Source organism: Ammospiza caudacuta, chromosome 1, assembly GCF_027887145.1.
Source record: "Ammospiza caudacuta isolate bAmmCau1 chromosome 1, bAmmCau1.pri, whole genome shotgun sequence".
In the NCBI taxonomy this organism is placed as follows: domain Eukaryota; kingdom Metazoa; phylum Chordata; class Aves; order Passeriformes; family Passerellidae; genus Ammospiza; species Ammospiza caudacuta.
In genome coordinates this window covers 34,164,564-34,177,923 of record NC_080593.1, presented here as the reverse complement: position 1 = coordinate 34,177,923, position 13,360 = coordinate 34,164,564, and the positions used below count along the sequence as shown (strand labels likewise).

At 36.9% G+C, this 13,360-nt stretch overlaps 1 protein-coding gene across 2 annotated transcripts in view; it reads left to right on the top strand.

The window, feature by feature from the left end:
- Positions 1-13,360, top strand: part of SKAP2 (src kinase associated phosphoprotein 2) — a 121,717-nt gene that overhangs the window by 94,699 nt on the left and 13,658 nt on the right. For both annotated transcript variants that reach the window (XM_058803646.1, XM_058803638.1), the window contains exon 10: positions 7,747-7,815. In XM_058803646.1, coding sequence (XP_058659629.1) covers positions 7,747-7,815 — 69 coding nt within the window. The remainder of the gene's footprint in view (positions 1-7,746; positions 7,816-13,360) is intronic.

The following is a 13,360-nucleotide window of genomic DNA, read 5'->3' as shown; positions in this document are numbered from 1 at the left end:
TTGATTTGGTTTTAATCAGAGATTTTAGATTATTTGTTGTTTGGAAGACTAGTGCAAGGAAGTGGCCAACCAAACTGAATTGAGCTGTCACTCAAAACATGACTGAAGATTGCTTATTTGCAAGGAGAGCTCCAAGCAGGAAGCTGAGTTCATGAAATCTTAATATATTCATAACTGGAACTGGGAATTGCCTGCACCTCTGTGGATTATTCAGTTGTCCCTGTGATATATTCTGTTTGGTCATTCGGGTGACTGAGAATATTTTTCCTCCCATTTTGACAGTTTTTTCTTAAAATCTGAAGGGCCTTGTGAAGCCCTAGAAACAGCCACTTTCATACCAACGACTTCTGTGTTTAGTAAATGTACAAAATTGTGGGATCTGAAGAGGATATTGGCTGTGACTACAGAATGGGGCAAAGGCAGGGAAGCAAAGTTACTGGAATATTTGGTGCTGGGGGAAGGAAAAAAAAAGAAAGAGGAAAGGTGCTAACATATATTTAGGTCTCAGCAAGTAGAAAAGGGAAGTAAAGCAAAGCATTCTCCTAGATTTCATGAAAATTGGTAAAAGACTCAGAGTAAAGTGTGAAGATCCACTTAGCAGCAACTATGGATGACCTTGCCAAAAATGTCTTTTGTAAATTTTTTTTTATTTTGTGTGTGTGAGAGTAGCTGTTTTTCCTCCAGAGATGTGCTCTTTGATCACTTGTTTCTTGTTTTTTCCAGTAAAATAGTGAGAGGCCAAAAAATATGTTTCAGCTTTTAAAAATGTGATTTTTTAAAAATCCATTGTGCTACTGTAGTTCATGTGAATTCCTATGAGTGTGGTAATATAGGAAAAATGTGGTGTCTTTTTCACAGATGTATTTAGAAAGAGATACTTTTTTTCTCTCAGACAGTTCTCCAAATGCACTCATTTCTTTCTGTTACTTCTCTCTGTTATTATTCTTCATAGCAACAATTATATGATTCAAATGTTACTCTGTTCAACACTAGAGAATCACAGCCATAAAGTGTGTTTGCTAGTTGTCCTTAGTGGGACTGGGAATTTTTTTGTTTACTTTACTCTTTAATTTAACAAATGCTGTAACTCTGAAATACTTTTCTTAGGGCAGGGATGTTGTGTCTGCTTTTTGGTTTTGGTAAAGCCAGACCACTACATGTGCTAAGATTCACTGGGTGGTGCCACAGAAAGGTTGTTTTGAGAGAGTTTTTTTCTCCTGAAAATGTCTAAGTGACATTCCACTACTCCCATGTGACTTCTCCTTCAATAGTGATCCTGAGTTAATTTACAACAAAATCTACTAACCTTTTCTGTGAGGATGATGAGGTAACTTTCTCAAGATCTTCTCAACAGGAGGCAGTACTTCACTTGTAGCTGAGCTGGATGGTTTAGTTATTGCTTGGACAACTGGGAGTAACAGTGGTGCACAGTAGCACCTTTTAAAGATAAAAGGAGTGCAACTGAGGGAAAAAAAAGTGCAGGATTTCTCAAGGAGTACAGGAAGCCTCACATCTGGAGACTTGGCAAGATCTGGACAAAACTGAGTAATTTGAGCTAATCCTGTTCTAGAAAGTCATTAGCTTCAGCTGTGTCATACGTGAGCTATTAAAATGCACAGGCCCTTCTAAACTGCTGAACAGTTTAGTGTGCAGTACCAAAAGAGGCCAAATGTTGTTTCCTAGAAACCTGATCTAACTTTCTGAGTTAGAGCAGGGTGTTAGGCTGAGCAATTTCCACAGATCCCACCTCTCCCAAAGTTATTTTGTTATTCTAGCTTTTTCACTTTGTAAAGCCAGTGCTACTTATTCAAGGCCATTGAGAAGTCAGGACATTGTTAACATTAATAGCAGACTTCTTTTACTGTCTACTGGTTGGGAAGAGTGGTGTGTATATTTAACCTTACTTCAGATAATGGTTGTTTTCAAAGAGCTGGTTAAAACTTGTGCAGAAGTGTTAGTTGGAGGTCCCCTCCTGTTTAGATGGTGGTATATTTGAGTGAAACCTTTTGCCTGCATCTTGGAGTCAGACTTGGATCGCATGTGTTGGGAGAAATTTGGGTTAGGAATTGGCATGGGTTGTTGTCAACTAAAACTGAAGCATCTCAGTATGCAAATTATTTTTCTTTAAGATGTATTTTATATTGTTCATAACCCAGAGATCTCTTTTTGTATTCTTTTGGAATACAATTCTGTACTGCCTGTTTCCCATCGTATTTCTGAACACAATGATGACCATTTAGTCAGATGCAACTTCTGCTTCTGCTGACACATGTTGATGTCATCTTGTCTGCAATCCCAGTGTTTAGTCTGTGTTTGGGTGACCTCTTTCTATCATTGTGCTTGTGTTGTGGAATTGTTTTTTTTTATACTCAAGTTTGCCAAATAGGAATATAACTTTTTTTGTTTGAGCTGTTGGGTGGCAACTAGCTGACCCATAGAAGTAGCAATAAAATGTCCTCTTTTCTGTCATGGTAAGAAATTTTCACATTTATTATCTCTTCTCTAGCAGCCAACTTGTTTCCCACTTCTCTCACTGTCCTGGAGGCATTTTCCTTCTCAAACCATGCACTGTTGTACAGTCAGGTGGAGCTTTAATAAAACAAGAGTCTGTCTCCCTGTCTCTGCTGCCCCCAAGAACTCACACTATGGCTAGACAATAGCACCTTCAGCAGCCTTTTCCAAACTGCTTTGTTATTTACAGAGTACACTAGGCTGCTAATGGTGAGGTGAAATGTCAAGGAGCTTTGTGTAAATCTTCCAGTAAACTGCCATGTCCCAGAGGAGCTGGGGGAAAGGGACAGATCTTTGGGAATACTGGAGGATTATCAAAGTTGGAGTTTGCTAATTGCATTTGAAGGTCTCTTTGTACAGATAGATATCTCTCATATATAATGGGTGGATCTGGAGTCTGAAAGATACTAGAAATGAAAATCCCTGCCATTATAAATACACAAACCAAGGCAAATAAGCCTACTAGATTTTCTATGAAGCTGCTTAGGCTAAAACACTCTAAAACTTAGGGTGAAGTGTACAGGCCTGTACAGGTGACAATGCTGCAGAGAACCCCATCCCCAAGGCTGGGGAGCACTGACCTCAGGTAGGGTAATTTGCTGGCCCCGCATAAAACAGGGCATTAATACTTATTCCTTTGCCCCAGATGGTCACCAGACCTCACCACAAATGCTAGCAGAAGATGTCAGTTTGGCCAAACTATATAAACAATCTTCTTCTTAAATTTTGTGGATTTATTGCTGCTTTTCTGGAAATATTAAATGTTTCTCTGAGCAAGTACTCTTGTTTTTAAAAAAGTCAAATCTTGCTAATTAAAAAAAATGTAGCTGGGTTGATTTATGTTTCTTATTAGGGTAATAATCCATCTGTTATGGGGGGTGGGTCAATTCATAAAACTGTAAATTCTGGAGAGAAAAGATTTTGACTCTTTCCCATGGTAAGCATTTATTTGGGTTTGAGATTTCTTGTTTGCATTTGTGTGGAGTCTTATTTGGCAGCAAAAAAGCAGCGTGGAGTGTCTTGGTGTTAACATGCCATTATTTCTTTTACTTCCTCTTGGGCAGAACAGTGTAGACCTGTGATACTCAGTGTCAGCAGAGTTTGTGTACACACCTGAGTTTTTTTGCATGCATCTGTTCTCCCTGCCAAGTACAATAGTAAAGACACTATGTAGTTTTTTAAATTGTTTATTGAATAATAAATTTTTTGTGGGGTGTCTATCTTACAAGACTTGTTTGTATGCTTATAACCTTCTGACACTACAGTGAAATTTCAAATGAAGAGACATGAATGTGCATTACAAGTGTCTGATTGCTTGTATCATTATGAAATAGATGAAAAATTAGTTCTCTGCAGTACTTTTTATCTGAACTGATCAAAACATCTTCCAGTCGTGTTGCTAACAATATGTGATAGGAATAATAACTTCACTTGTTGTTGTGTTCCGTGCTGCAGCCGAGAGGCATGTAAATACAAGCTGCTTATTTGCAAGAAGCTTCCAGATTTGCAATATGATTGCTATGGAAACCGCACAATGAAAAGCTTATAACCATCTGTGTGGTTTGGTACATTTTGCTGCATAGCTGAGCTGGTTTTGTTTACTGTAATCAAAGCATTGAATAGAATACATTAACTCACAAACTGGGATTATTCAAGGTGTAAACTAGTGTTGTGCAATGAGAATGTGTCAGAAACTATAAGGCAATAGAATACCAAATAATAATGGCATTACATTAGAATCTAATGTAAAAAGATGGTTAGGTAACATGTTAGTAGAGGAAACTGCTAAATTTATGCATGTTTATCATGGAGATACCACATTCCATTGGAGGAATGCACTGTTCAAGCCAAACGTATCCATTTTATACTTAAGTAGTTCAGTCTTTTTTCCTTCCTTCCTTATGTGGATTTATATAAAAAAACCCTCAGCAAATGTAGGGTTCATTGTTCACTTTTAAAATTTTATAGATGGTAGAATCATATGTGATTAGGTGATTATTTTTCTGGTTTTTCTTCAAACTGCAAATTAAATAAGTAAATTATTTTTAACAACTTCAATGTACTAACTGAAGAAAACCTTTAACAAATATATTTAGTTTCTTGTTGCATTGTCACAAGAATTTTGTAGGATGTTTGCCATTAAGGTCTCTAAGTATCAGTATAGTATGGAACATAATCTGTATATCAGGAGTTCTTAGGATCTACAGCTCTGGAAGGGTTCATTGGTTTGGTTAGTGTAGATTAGTCTCATTTTGACATAGTGAGAAGGTGGAAAAGAGTATTTTCTCTCTGCAGTGATAGTGATGGTGTGAAGAAGATATACAGATGAAAAACTGGAACAGATTAATTTGAAGGTATGCATGACTCCTTAGGCACAGTATCTTAAAAAAACCAGAAGTATTTCTACTGTATTTTTAAATTTGATTTTTAATCTTTTGACTCTGTGCCATGTTGCAACACAAAGTTATGCATGTTGCATCAGACTGCAGCTGTAATTCCTGAGGTAATTGAGGTTGCTGTGTTTAAAGGACACCGCCTGCACACAGTTACTGCTTCAGGCCGTAATATCAGAAAACATGAGTTAAGAACCACAGGTTCTCTTTTACTACCCTAAGCCAAGCCTACTACAACTGCTCCACTCTGAACATAATTGCATTAGCAAACAGTGTGAACCATTTGCAACAGATTCATAAAGCAGAGAGGTTTGTGCCAAGGACGCGATATTTGTTGTGCATGTTTCAGATGAGGCTTCCTATGCAGTTGCTTCAGCCTGATACCATGGACTGCATGCCCATTAGCAGCTGGACCATGTCCACCATGCTTCTGGAGTGCCCTTTCCAGTCTAACTGTACCTGAAACTTTGTCCTCTCTGTGACAACTCTGTTGTGTAAAGCAAGGTGGGATGAGTGGGGATGGTTGAGCTCCAAATCAGTATACAGATATGGTGAGTTTTTTGCTTGACTTGGACACCTTTTGGAATTCAAAGAGTTTTGATTCAGACATTTTCATATGTTCAGATGAGGATCTCATCAACTCTTGTTTCTAGGAAATAAATATTTCAGAAGAATATATATATTCTAAATATTTTCTGTGAAATCACAATGCAGTTTACATGTATTCAGCAGTACCTTACATGTATTCAGCAGTGCCTTACAAAAAAGTCTCTTCAAACCTCTGCTGCTGCATTACTTTAGTTGAGATACCCTCTACTGGAGTCAGTCCTCAGTTTAAACTGGTCTGATGACCATGACAAGTGATAGAGTTAAAATCCATAGGACATTCAACACAGCAAGTGCTTTAGGTCCAAACATTCAGTAACAGGGAATATTAACATCTGTTTAATGAAAGAATAATATGATAGCGTGTGTTGGATGAAGGTGTTTTTTTCTGGGAAAAGGGAGAAATTCTATAAAATGTGAATGATACTGGGGTACTACTCCATGTGAGGAGTGTAACCATGGTAGGGAACCTACAGAATGACAGTGCCTCCTAGTGCTCTGGAGAGCACATAGGGATGAACTTTTGCCATTTATGCTCCAATTGTGAGTTCTTAAAATAAACAGATGAGCATACTTGGAAATGTGTGACAAATGTTAATGCCAAGCAGGGGAATACATTTGAACATCTGAATGCAGTACATAGTTTAGAGTGTTTGTGTGTACTACAGCTTCAGATTTCTCCTGATCTATTGCTAGGATTTTTTTTTTCTTGTTCTTTTTCCACTCCACCTTGGCCTAAAAAATAGCTTATATTAATCTCTACCAGATTTTTAACTAGTCAAGATTCAAGAACAAAAAAATCTTATTGGCTTAGTAGGGCAGAATTTCAAAGCTCTTTGTAGAGTGAATCTTATGTTGTAATTGTAATATTTGTAGGACTGTGTATAGAGGTTAGCAGCAATTATGCATACTCATTCCAACAGGTCTACTCTTGTGCTTTAAACATCTGCTTTAATGTTTGCAGGAGCAGTCTTGTGGATAGATTAAAATTTTACAAGGTTAAAAAATCCTTTGAACTTTTGATATAAAATTCACTCTTTGTCAAAGTGAATGGGCAATTACATAACAGTTTCACAATGAGGAACATTTTAAACACTGTGAGTGATTCATCTGTTGTCTGTCATTAGTAAAATATCAAAACTAGTTGCTGAAATGTATATCTTAAAAAGAAGCTTGACTATCTGTATATGATGTGATGAGTAGCAAAGTCAGAGAATTTAAATGTATTAAATGTCCAATTCATGTTTGAGAAGTGGGTTTATCAATATACTATTTCCTCATTCAGTGCAGCAGCCTTGTCAGTTTTGATATATTGTAAATGCCAAGATAAATTTGTTTCTACTTCCTTATGAACCTAAAGACAGGATTCGGCTAAAAGTTTGTTCCCCTTTTTTACATCATCAGCAGAATTGTTGACTGGGAAATACAAGGAGCAGATCTGATGTCCCTGTACTGAGTAGAGTGTGGATTTACTCAAGTGAGGGTCTGGACTTGAGAGAGTTCAATGTCTCTGCCAGACAGGGAGGATGGAGCACATCTTTCGAAGTTGCCTGTGGGGATTTCAGACTGTTCCAAGCCTGCTAGCCAAAAAACATGCTTTAGAGCTGATCACTGCCAGGTTTTCTCTTTTCTTGTCTCCTAAACTTGCCCTAAGTCATTTGATAGAGTCTGGCTTGCTTAAAACATGGTCAGGCACAATGGGCAGGAGTAGTGAAAGGCATGGTATCTGTAGTGGCTGTGTTCCCATCATGCAGGTGTTGAGCTACTGTGTCTGTAGGACAGTGTGGAAGGTAAGATTTCATCTGCCTTTGTTGCATACTGCTCTCTACAACTGAGTTATCGCTTGGGCTGGGGAGACTTTTTCACACCTTGGTTTCCTTTTCTTTATCCTTTTCTGGCAAGAAATGTATGCAGCAGAAGAGGACCCTCATTCTGATTGCCTCTGAATGATTGAAAATCAGCAGAACTGCAGCTCTATATGACTGCATTCAGACCAGAGTGAAAAGGGAAACAGATGTTCACAACTGAGATTTTAAAAGAAAGCTCTTGGAGTGTTTGGATGGATGGCGGAAACCACAGAAATAACAATGTCCCAACTTCTGTATAAGTGCAAAAATAGTAAACAAGGCTTACAGTCTGGAAATACAGAGTGTGTTTTTCCAGGCTGATGTGGGCTGTAATTCCTGTCAGCTGAGGTGGCCCTTCAGAATTTCATTTGCAGTTATGTGTTTTGCAGAAGAACGTCTTTCTTCAAAAGCTGAAAGGTCAAGCAATGAGAACCAGGAGGAAGTTACCACTGTTTCAGGTAATTAAAACCTTTCCTCTTTATTTTGTGTATACACTTTCTTTTTACCTTTATTTTCTTCTCTCTTCCATTTGCTGTTTTAAAATAATGTTTTTATAGCTCTGTAAAGCTGTCTTTTTTTACCGGGTATGTGATGGCAGCAAAACTTAAGTACCACTTAGGATGCATGAAAACCACTTGAGAAGGATTTATAAAGTAAGCCAATTTATACAAGGTATTCCTTCCTGAATTACTTTGTAATGACTCAATTAGCTTTCATTTCTGCACAAAGGAGATTTAGTTGCATAAATTAGCTTATCATCATTGAGGAAGTGTCACTGCTAAAGGACAGTTTATAGATACAACATGCAGTTGCTGTCAAACCTATAAGAATGTAATATAGACATCTGTGTATACTTTGTGCTTGAGCAGAACAGACTTCTGCCATTCAGAGACTAACAGGGGACAACAAGTTGCCCAAGGGACTGGCAATGTAGACGTCTCTGAAAAGGTCAACTTGACACAGGCTCTGACAATCGACCCAAAGCTCTGTCTTCTTTGATAAAAATCAGATAAACTTAAGACCACTAATTGATCTGCAGCCTGTTTAAATGTTGGCCATGCATATCTTCATTGCATATGATTACCAGAGAAAGCAAATGAATCAGGTAAGAAATGCCAGAGTCCAGTGACAGCAGCATAAAAATTGGAAAAGGACACAAATGCCCAGAAAGGCTGTGAAGGATATTCTCTCAGCTTTAGCTTGGCAAAGCACCCTTGTGCTAATTATCTCTGGGACTGGAAAAATAACTGCATGCACCATGTAAAGTCACATAGCCAGGCAACTTTTCTTGATAGAAAGGTATTTCCAGTTATGCTTAAAAACAATATATTTTTGTGCTTCAAGGGCACAGACCTTTAGATAAACTGTTGGTGATTTGACACAGCAAGTAGAGAAGACTCGCTTCTTATCAGACCTTACACCTTTGTGAGATCTGCTGCATTGTAACTGTGACCTGCACTGACATGCAATCTGGCTCTCCTTCCCCCATTGCACATAATACACATAATTCTTTCAGGCCTGTCAAGGAAGGGGTGGGCAAGAAGAGTTCCTTTAGGAAGTAGCTCTGCAGTGCTCTTCCTGTTGCAACATGTGGAGAGGAAACAGAGGCCTGATTTCCTGACCCATACAGGAAAGCAGGAACAGGTTGCTGTGAGGAGTTTTGGGTTGCTTTTCTTGGAAAGGAAACAAGAGCCGAGCCATCAGATGCTGTTAGCATTGTGCTCTGCTAAAAACATGTGTAAAACAACATGACTCATTACAGCCTTAATATTTAGTACTCATTTAGACATTACTGTAATTATAAGAGTGTGTTGTCATAATGGAGCATGGGGTCAATCCAATTATAAAGTTGCCAACAGCATTTTTTCCCACTAATGTACCTTCCTGAAGTTCTAATTGGTCATACTTTTAAAAAACCAAAACCTTAGCATCTGCATTTTTAAAAAAATTTAATTGCTATGAGGACAGCCTTATCAGTCTTATTAGTATTTGTGTAATGTCATTGAAAATACCATAGCAGTTCTCCCCAGATGTCAGGTTCATTTCAAGCAATAGTTTTGTGATCTGATCTTACATAGTTCACTATTTAACTCTGGAAATTTGTTTGACTTTTAGGGCTGAGTTGACATGAGTATTTCTGATAGGCATCACATCATAAATACCTGACATGACTTGAGAATATTTTATGATTTTCTACACAAACAGTGCATACATTCTTAAGTTTAATTTATTGCCTCACTTTACTAAACCTGAACTCAGAGAAAATAGTCTGCAAATTGTCTGCTCAAGCTCAGCTTGAGCTCAAGCTGATTAGTGCAAAAAAATTTTCTTTTTTTTCCTACTCTTTTCTTGCCATAACATATTTCTACTTCAATTAACTTACAGACTTGAGTTCTTTTTATTCTGTTCTTCTTGGTGTTGACTCTTGCTGCTGGATAGCTTTGCATTAACTGCTAGGAACCTAATAATTTAAAAATACCAAAGCACTGAAGAATTTCAGTTATATAATGTGGCTTGCTGGGTCTTTTTTGTTATAACTTTCTACCCATTATCATTTCTACAATCCCTATTTCAGTAAATGTCTTTTTTTTTTTTTTTTTTTTTTTTTTTTTTTTTTTTTTTTTTTTTTTTCTTTATCAGTGTAAATATGTTGATTTTTGGGTTTGATTTTAAGGAACAGAAGAATGGAAGTGAGAAAGATTAAACCAAATATCTTGGGATGTATTAGAGTTTGAGTCTAAATAAATACCCTACTGTTGTTTTGCCCTTATTTTGTAACTGTGGGATAAAGGGGCAAGTAACAGGCATTTTTTGAAGTTTAGGGCATCATCAGAATGAACAAATAACTGGATTCTTTAACAGAGCTTGTCTTGTTTGGTGATTGAGACTCAAAACTGAGAGTCTAGATCACTTGTGTCAGGCACTCATTCTGATAGCATTAATTTGGAACTTCAGCTGTACCTCCATCTTTAAGCCTTTACGATGGTAAATATCGAGCACATAATTACCCAAAGGGGCTACAGTTTGTATTTTTCAAATGTTGTTAAATAATCTTCAAATCTGACACTATTAACTTTTGAAAAATCTTACCAGGAGTTGAGGAACATGAGTCAGACTGGCAAGCTGTTTAATATACTAGGCAGTGGACCACAGTTGTGCATGGAAAACATTCACATGTATTCCTTCATTCCACAAGGAATGTGCAAGCAAATAATAAAACTCCTGGCTCTAAATCACTACCATCACTACCATAGTAGGGTTTGCTAACTTACATGTCATCAGCGTTAAAATGGACGACTGAAACAAATCAGGCACAATCACATTTATCCTAATGTTTTATGTAGTGGATTTTCATATTTAGGTTGTAACTTTGATTTTGTTTTGGTCTGTTTAGTGTTCTGTCAAGTTTGTGCTCAGAAATGGGAATTGCAAAAATTGTCACAATGTAGGGGGCAGAAATTAACCTGCAGATTGCCTTAGGCTGCAGTGGGATAGCACACTTAAATCTCTCTGCAATATGTATTATTAATCTGTTTTTCAAGTTGTGGTGTGGTTTAGTTCATCTTTTCTGTCTATTGTGGTTGTTAGAATATTATTATAATTTTTCCCCTTCAGCAATTCATGGGCATTTCTAAGTTTTAAATAGTCTAATATTTGAGATGCATGCTTGAGTGATATATTTTTCAGATTTTTTTTTTACCTGAACTGATCACCTTTCTTTCTTCAAGCATGTATTGTCAGATGCCAGTATTTTTCAGTGAAATAAGCAGTCCAAGACTACTGTCAGAGAGTAGAGAGGGTGGCAGCCATTGTCTTTTGATCTGTCAAAATAACTCTGAAGTGTTTCCATCCGTATATTGAACAAAAATATCCATTGTTCCTACTACCATTACTAGAAAAGCAGAGATGGCTGGAGTAAACCATGAATAATTCTTTTTGGAAGAGTATTGATAACTATTGGGTAGTAATTCATCCAGATAGCTGTCCTGGAATATAAGAAATACTTTCTGGAGAAACAACCTATCCAAAATCCTCCTCACCCATTTCTTGGGATTGGCAGTCTTCAAAGCAGTGAGTAGATAAAACCAAACTGCTTTCTGCCCTCAGCTACACGCTTAATGGTTTTTTACCATGTCTTATTTGTATTTCTGGCCAAGTGACCATATCTTCAAAATGTAACCCACTTCAGTTTAGCAATTATGTCATCATAGTATTTTTAAGGCATGCAACATTTTGAAGTGTTTGAGAATAGAGTGTAATTGTAACAGAGTAACACCAGCAAATCAATACCTTTTGAATTTGAACTGTAATGGACATGTAAGTTCTTGATGCTTAATCCATCTGTTTTCAGGTACTACATGTGTTTAAGAAGCTTCACATTATTTCACTGCCATATAAATACCAAATTCCTTTACTCAGACCTCCTGGTTTTGTTTTATACCATTCTTCAGAGGCAATAAAAGGAAATTTGTCAAGGTCTTCTCAAACTGAAAGAGACCAAAGTAAGAATGACTGGGCTTGTGTTTTGCAGAGGTTTTTGCAGCCTATTTTTTTTCTTCATTCTACACCTGTGTTTGTAAGCACTATGAATCATTTTATGAAGCCCTTTTCACTTTAGGTGTATAAAGACAATTTACAATTGTCTTTCATGTATAGGTAATTACCCTTATAGAATTTGGAGAAACTTGTGCTGATAGGCATGAGAAGGGATTTCAGATTTGAAATTAACACTTCTTGAAAGACCAGCATGGTTGTAACCAAACTTACACTGCCACTTTTTTTCCATGTTTTTTGTTTCTGTGCTCCTGGTATACTGTATATATTTTCTGAAAAATGTGGCTTTCTGATTAAAATAACTCTATCTTATGCTGAATTCACAGATGAAGGCACAGAGCCATGGTCAGTCTTTGGTCAGAATCTTCCATGTTGCAATAAGCTTATTTTAAAATGCATCTTTCCAGTGTGTTCACATTATTAATTGAGTTGCTTTCCACTTTAAAACTTAATTAAATGCTCATGATGAACATAAAAGGAGGGACATGTCTCATCCACTTTTGGGTCCCTTCTGTTGCAACTTACTTAAGTGTTAACAGGAGTTACTTCAGGCACATCAAGGTAAGAGCAGAGCTCAAAGTGGTAAAGGTCAGTGTGGAAAGTCATGATTTCTTTCAGTGATGTTCTGAAGAAGTAAAAGTCCTGAGTAATGTGTTTTAAACAAAATCAATAAGCCAACTGATGAAAGATTTGAGAGGTGGGATATACCAAAATAGTTCTTTTATTTTTTTTTCTCATGTGGACTTATGTTATTGTTTATGACACAGAGTTGGGAACTGTGATCGGTATAGTAAGAAATGACCAAGGAGAGATTCCTATTTAACATTTATCACAAATTAATTTTGTGCTAGCCTGTGTTACTGTTTATAATTGCCTAATGCTAAATTGGTGAATAATGAGGTGAAAAATAGTAAGGGCCAAAATTTGGAGGTGCAACATTTCAAACTGATTATGCCTTCATGTTAAAATGTCTGTGCATTTTAAAATGACTAAATCTCTTATTTTGAATGATTGTGAGCTTTCATATGGGTGTCAGTTGTTGCTTTTGGGGTGAGGACAGAAGATTTTGGGCCCTGGCAGCCAGAACGCCCCCTAGTGCTATGCAGCAAGTCATAGATCCTAATCACCAGTTTATGGAAAATTAAATGTTGCATAACTGGCATAGCAGCTTTGAATTGAAGGTTTTGAATATTTAGCCTTATGACAGTATTGCCACCCAAACAATATAGCATAGAACACAAGCTGAAATGGAGAAAGAGAAAACAAGCTCTTCTCGCTCATACAGAGAGTATTAAGATTCAAATCTAAGTATTTGCCAAAATAGAGAAGAACACAAGTTGAATACCACTGTTCTTTTATACTGTGATGCTTTCTATCTCCTGATACTTGATATTTTAGCAAGATTTTGTTTTTGTACTAAAATGAACCAATCATGGTTAAATTGTAAAC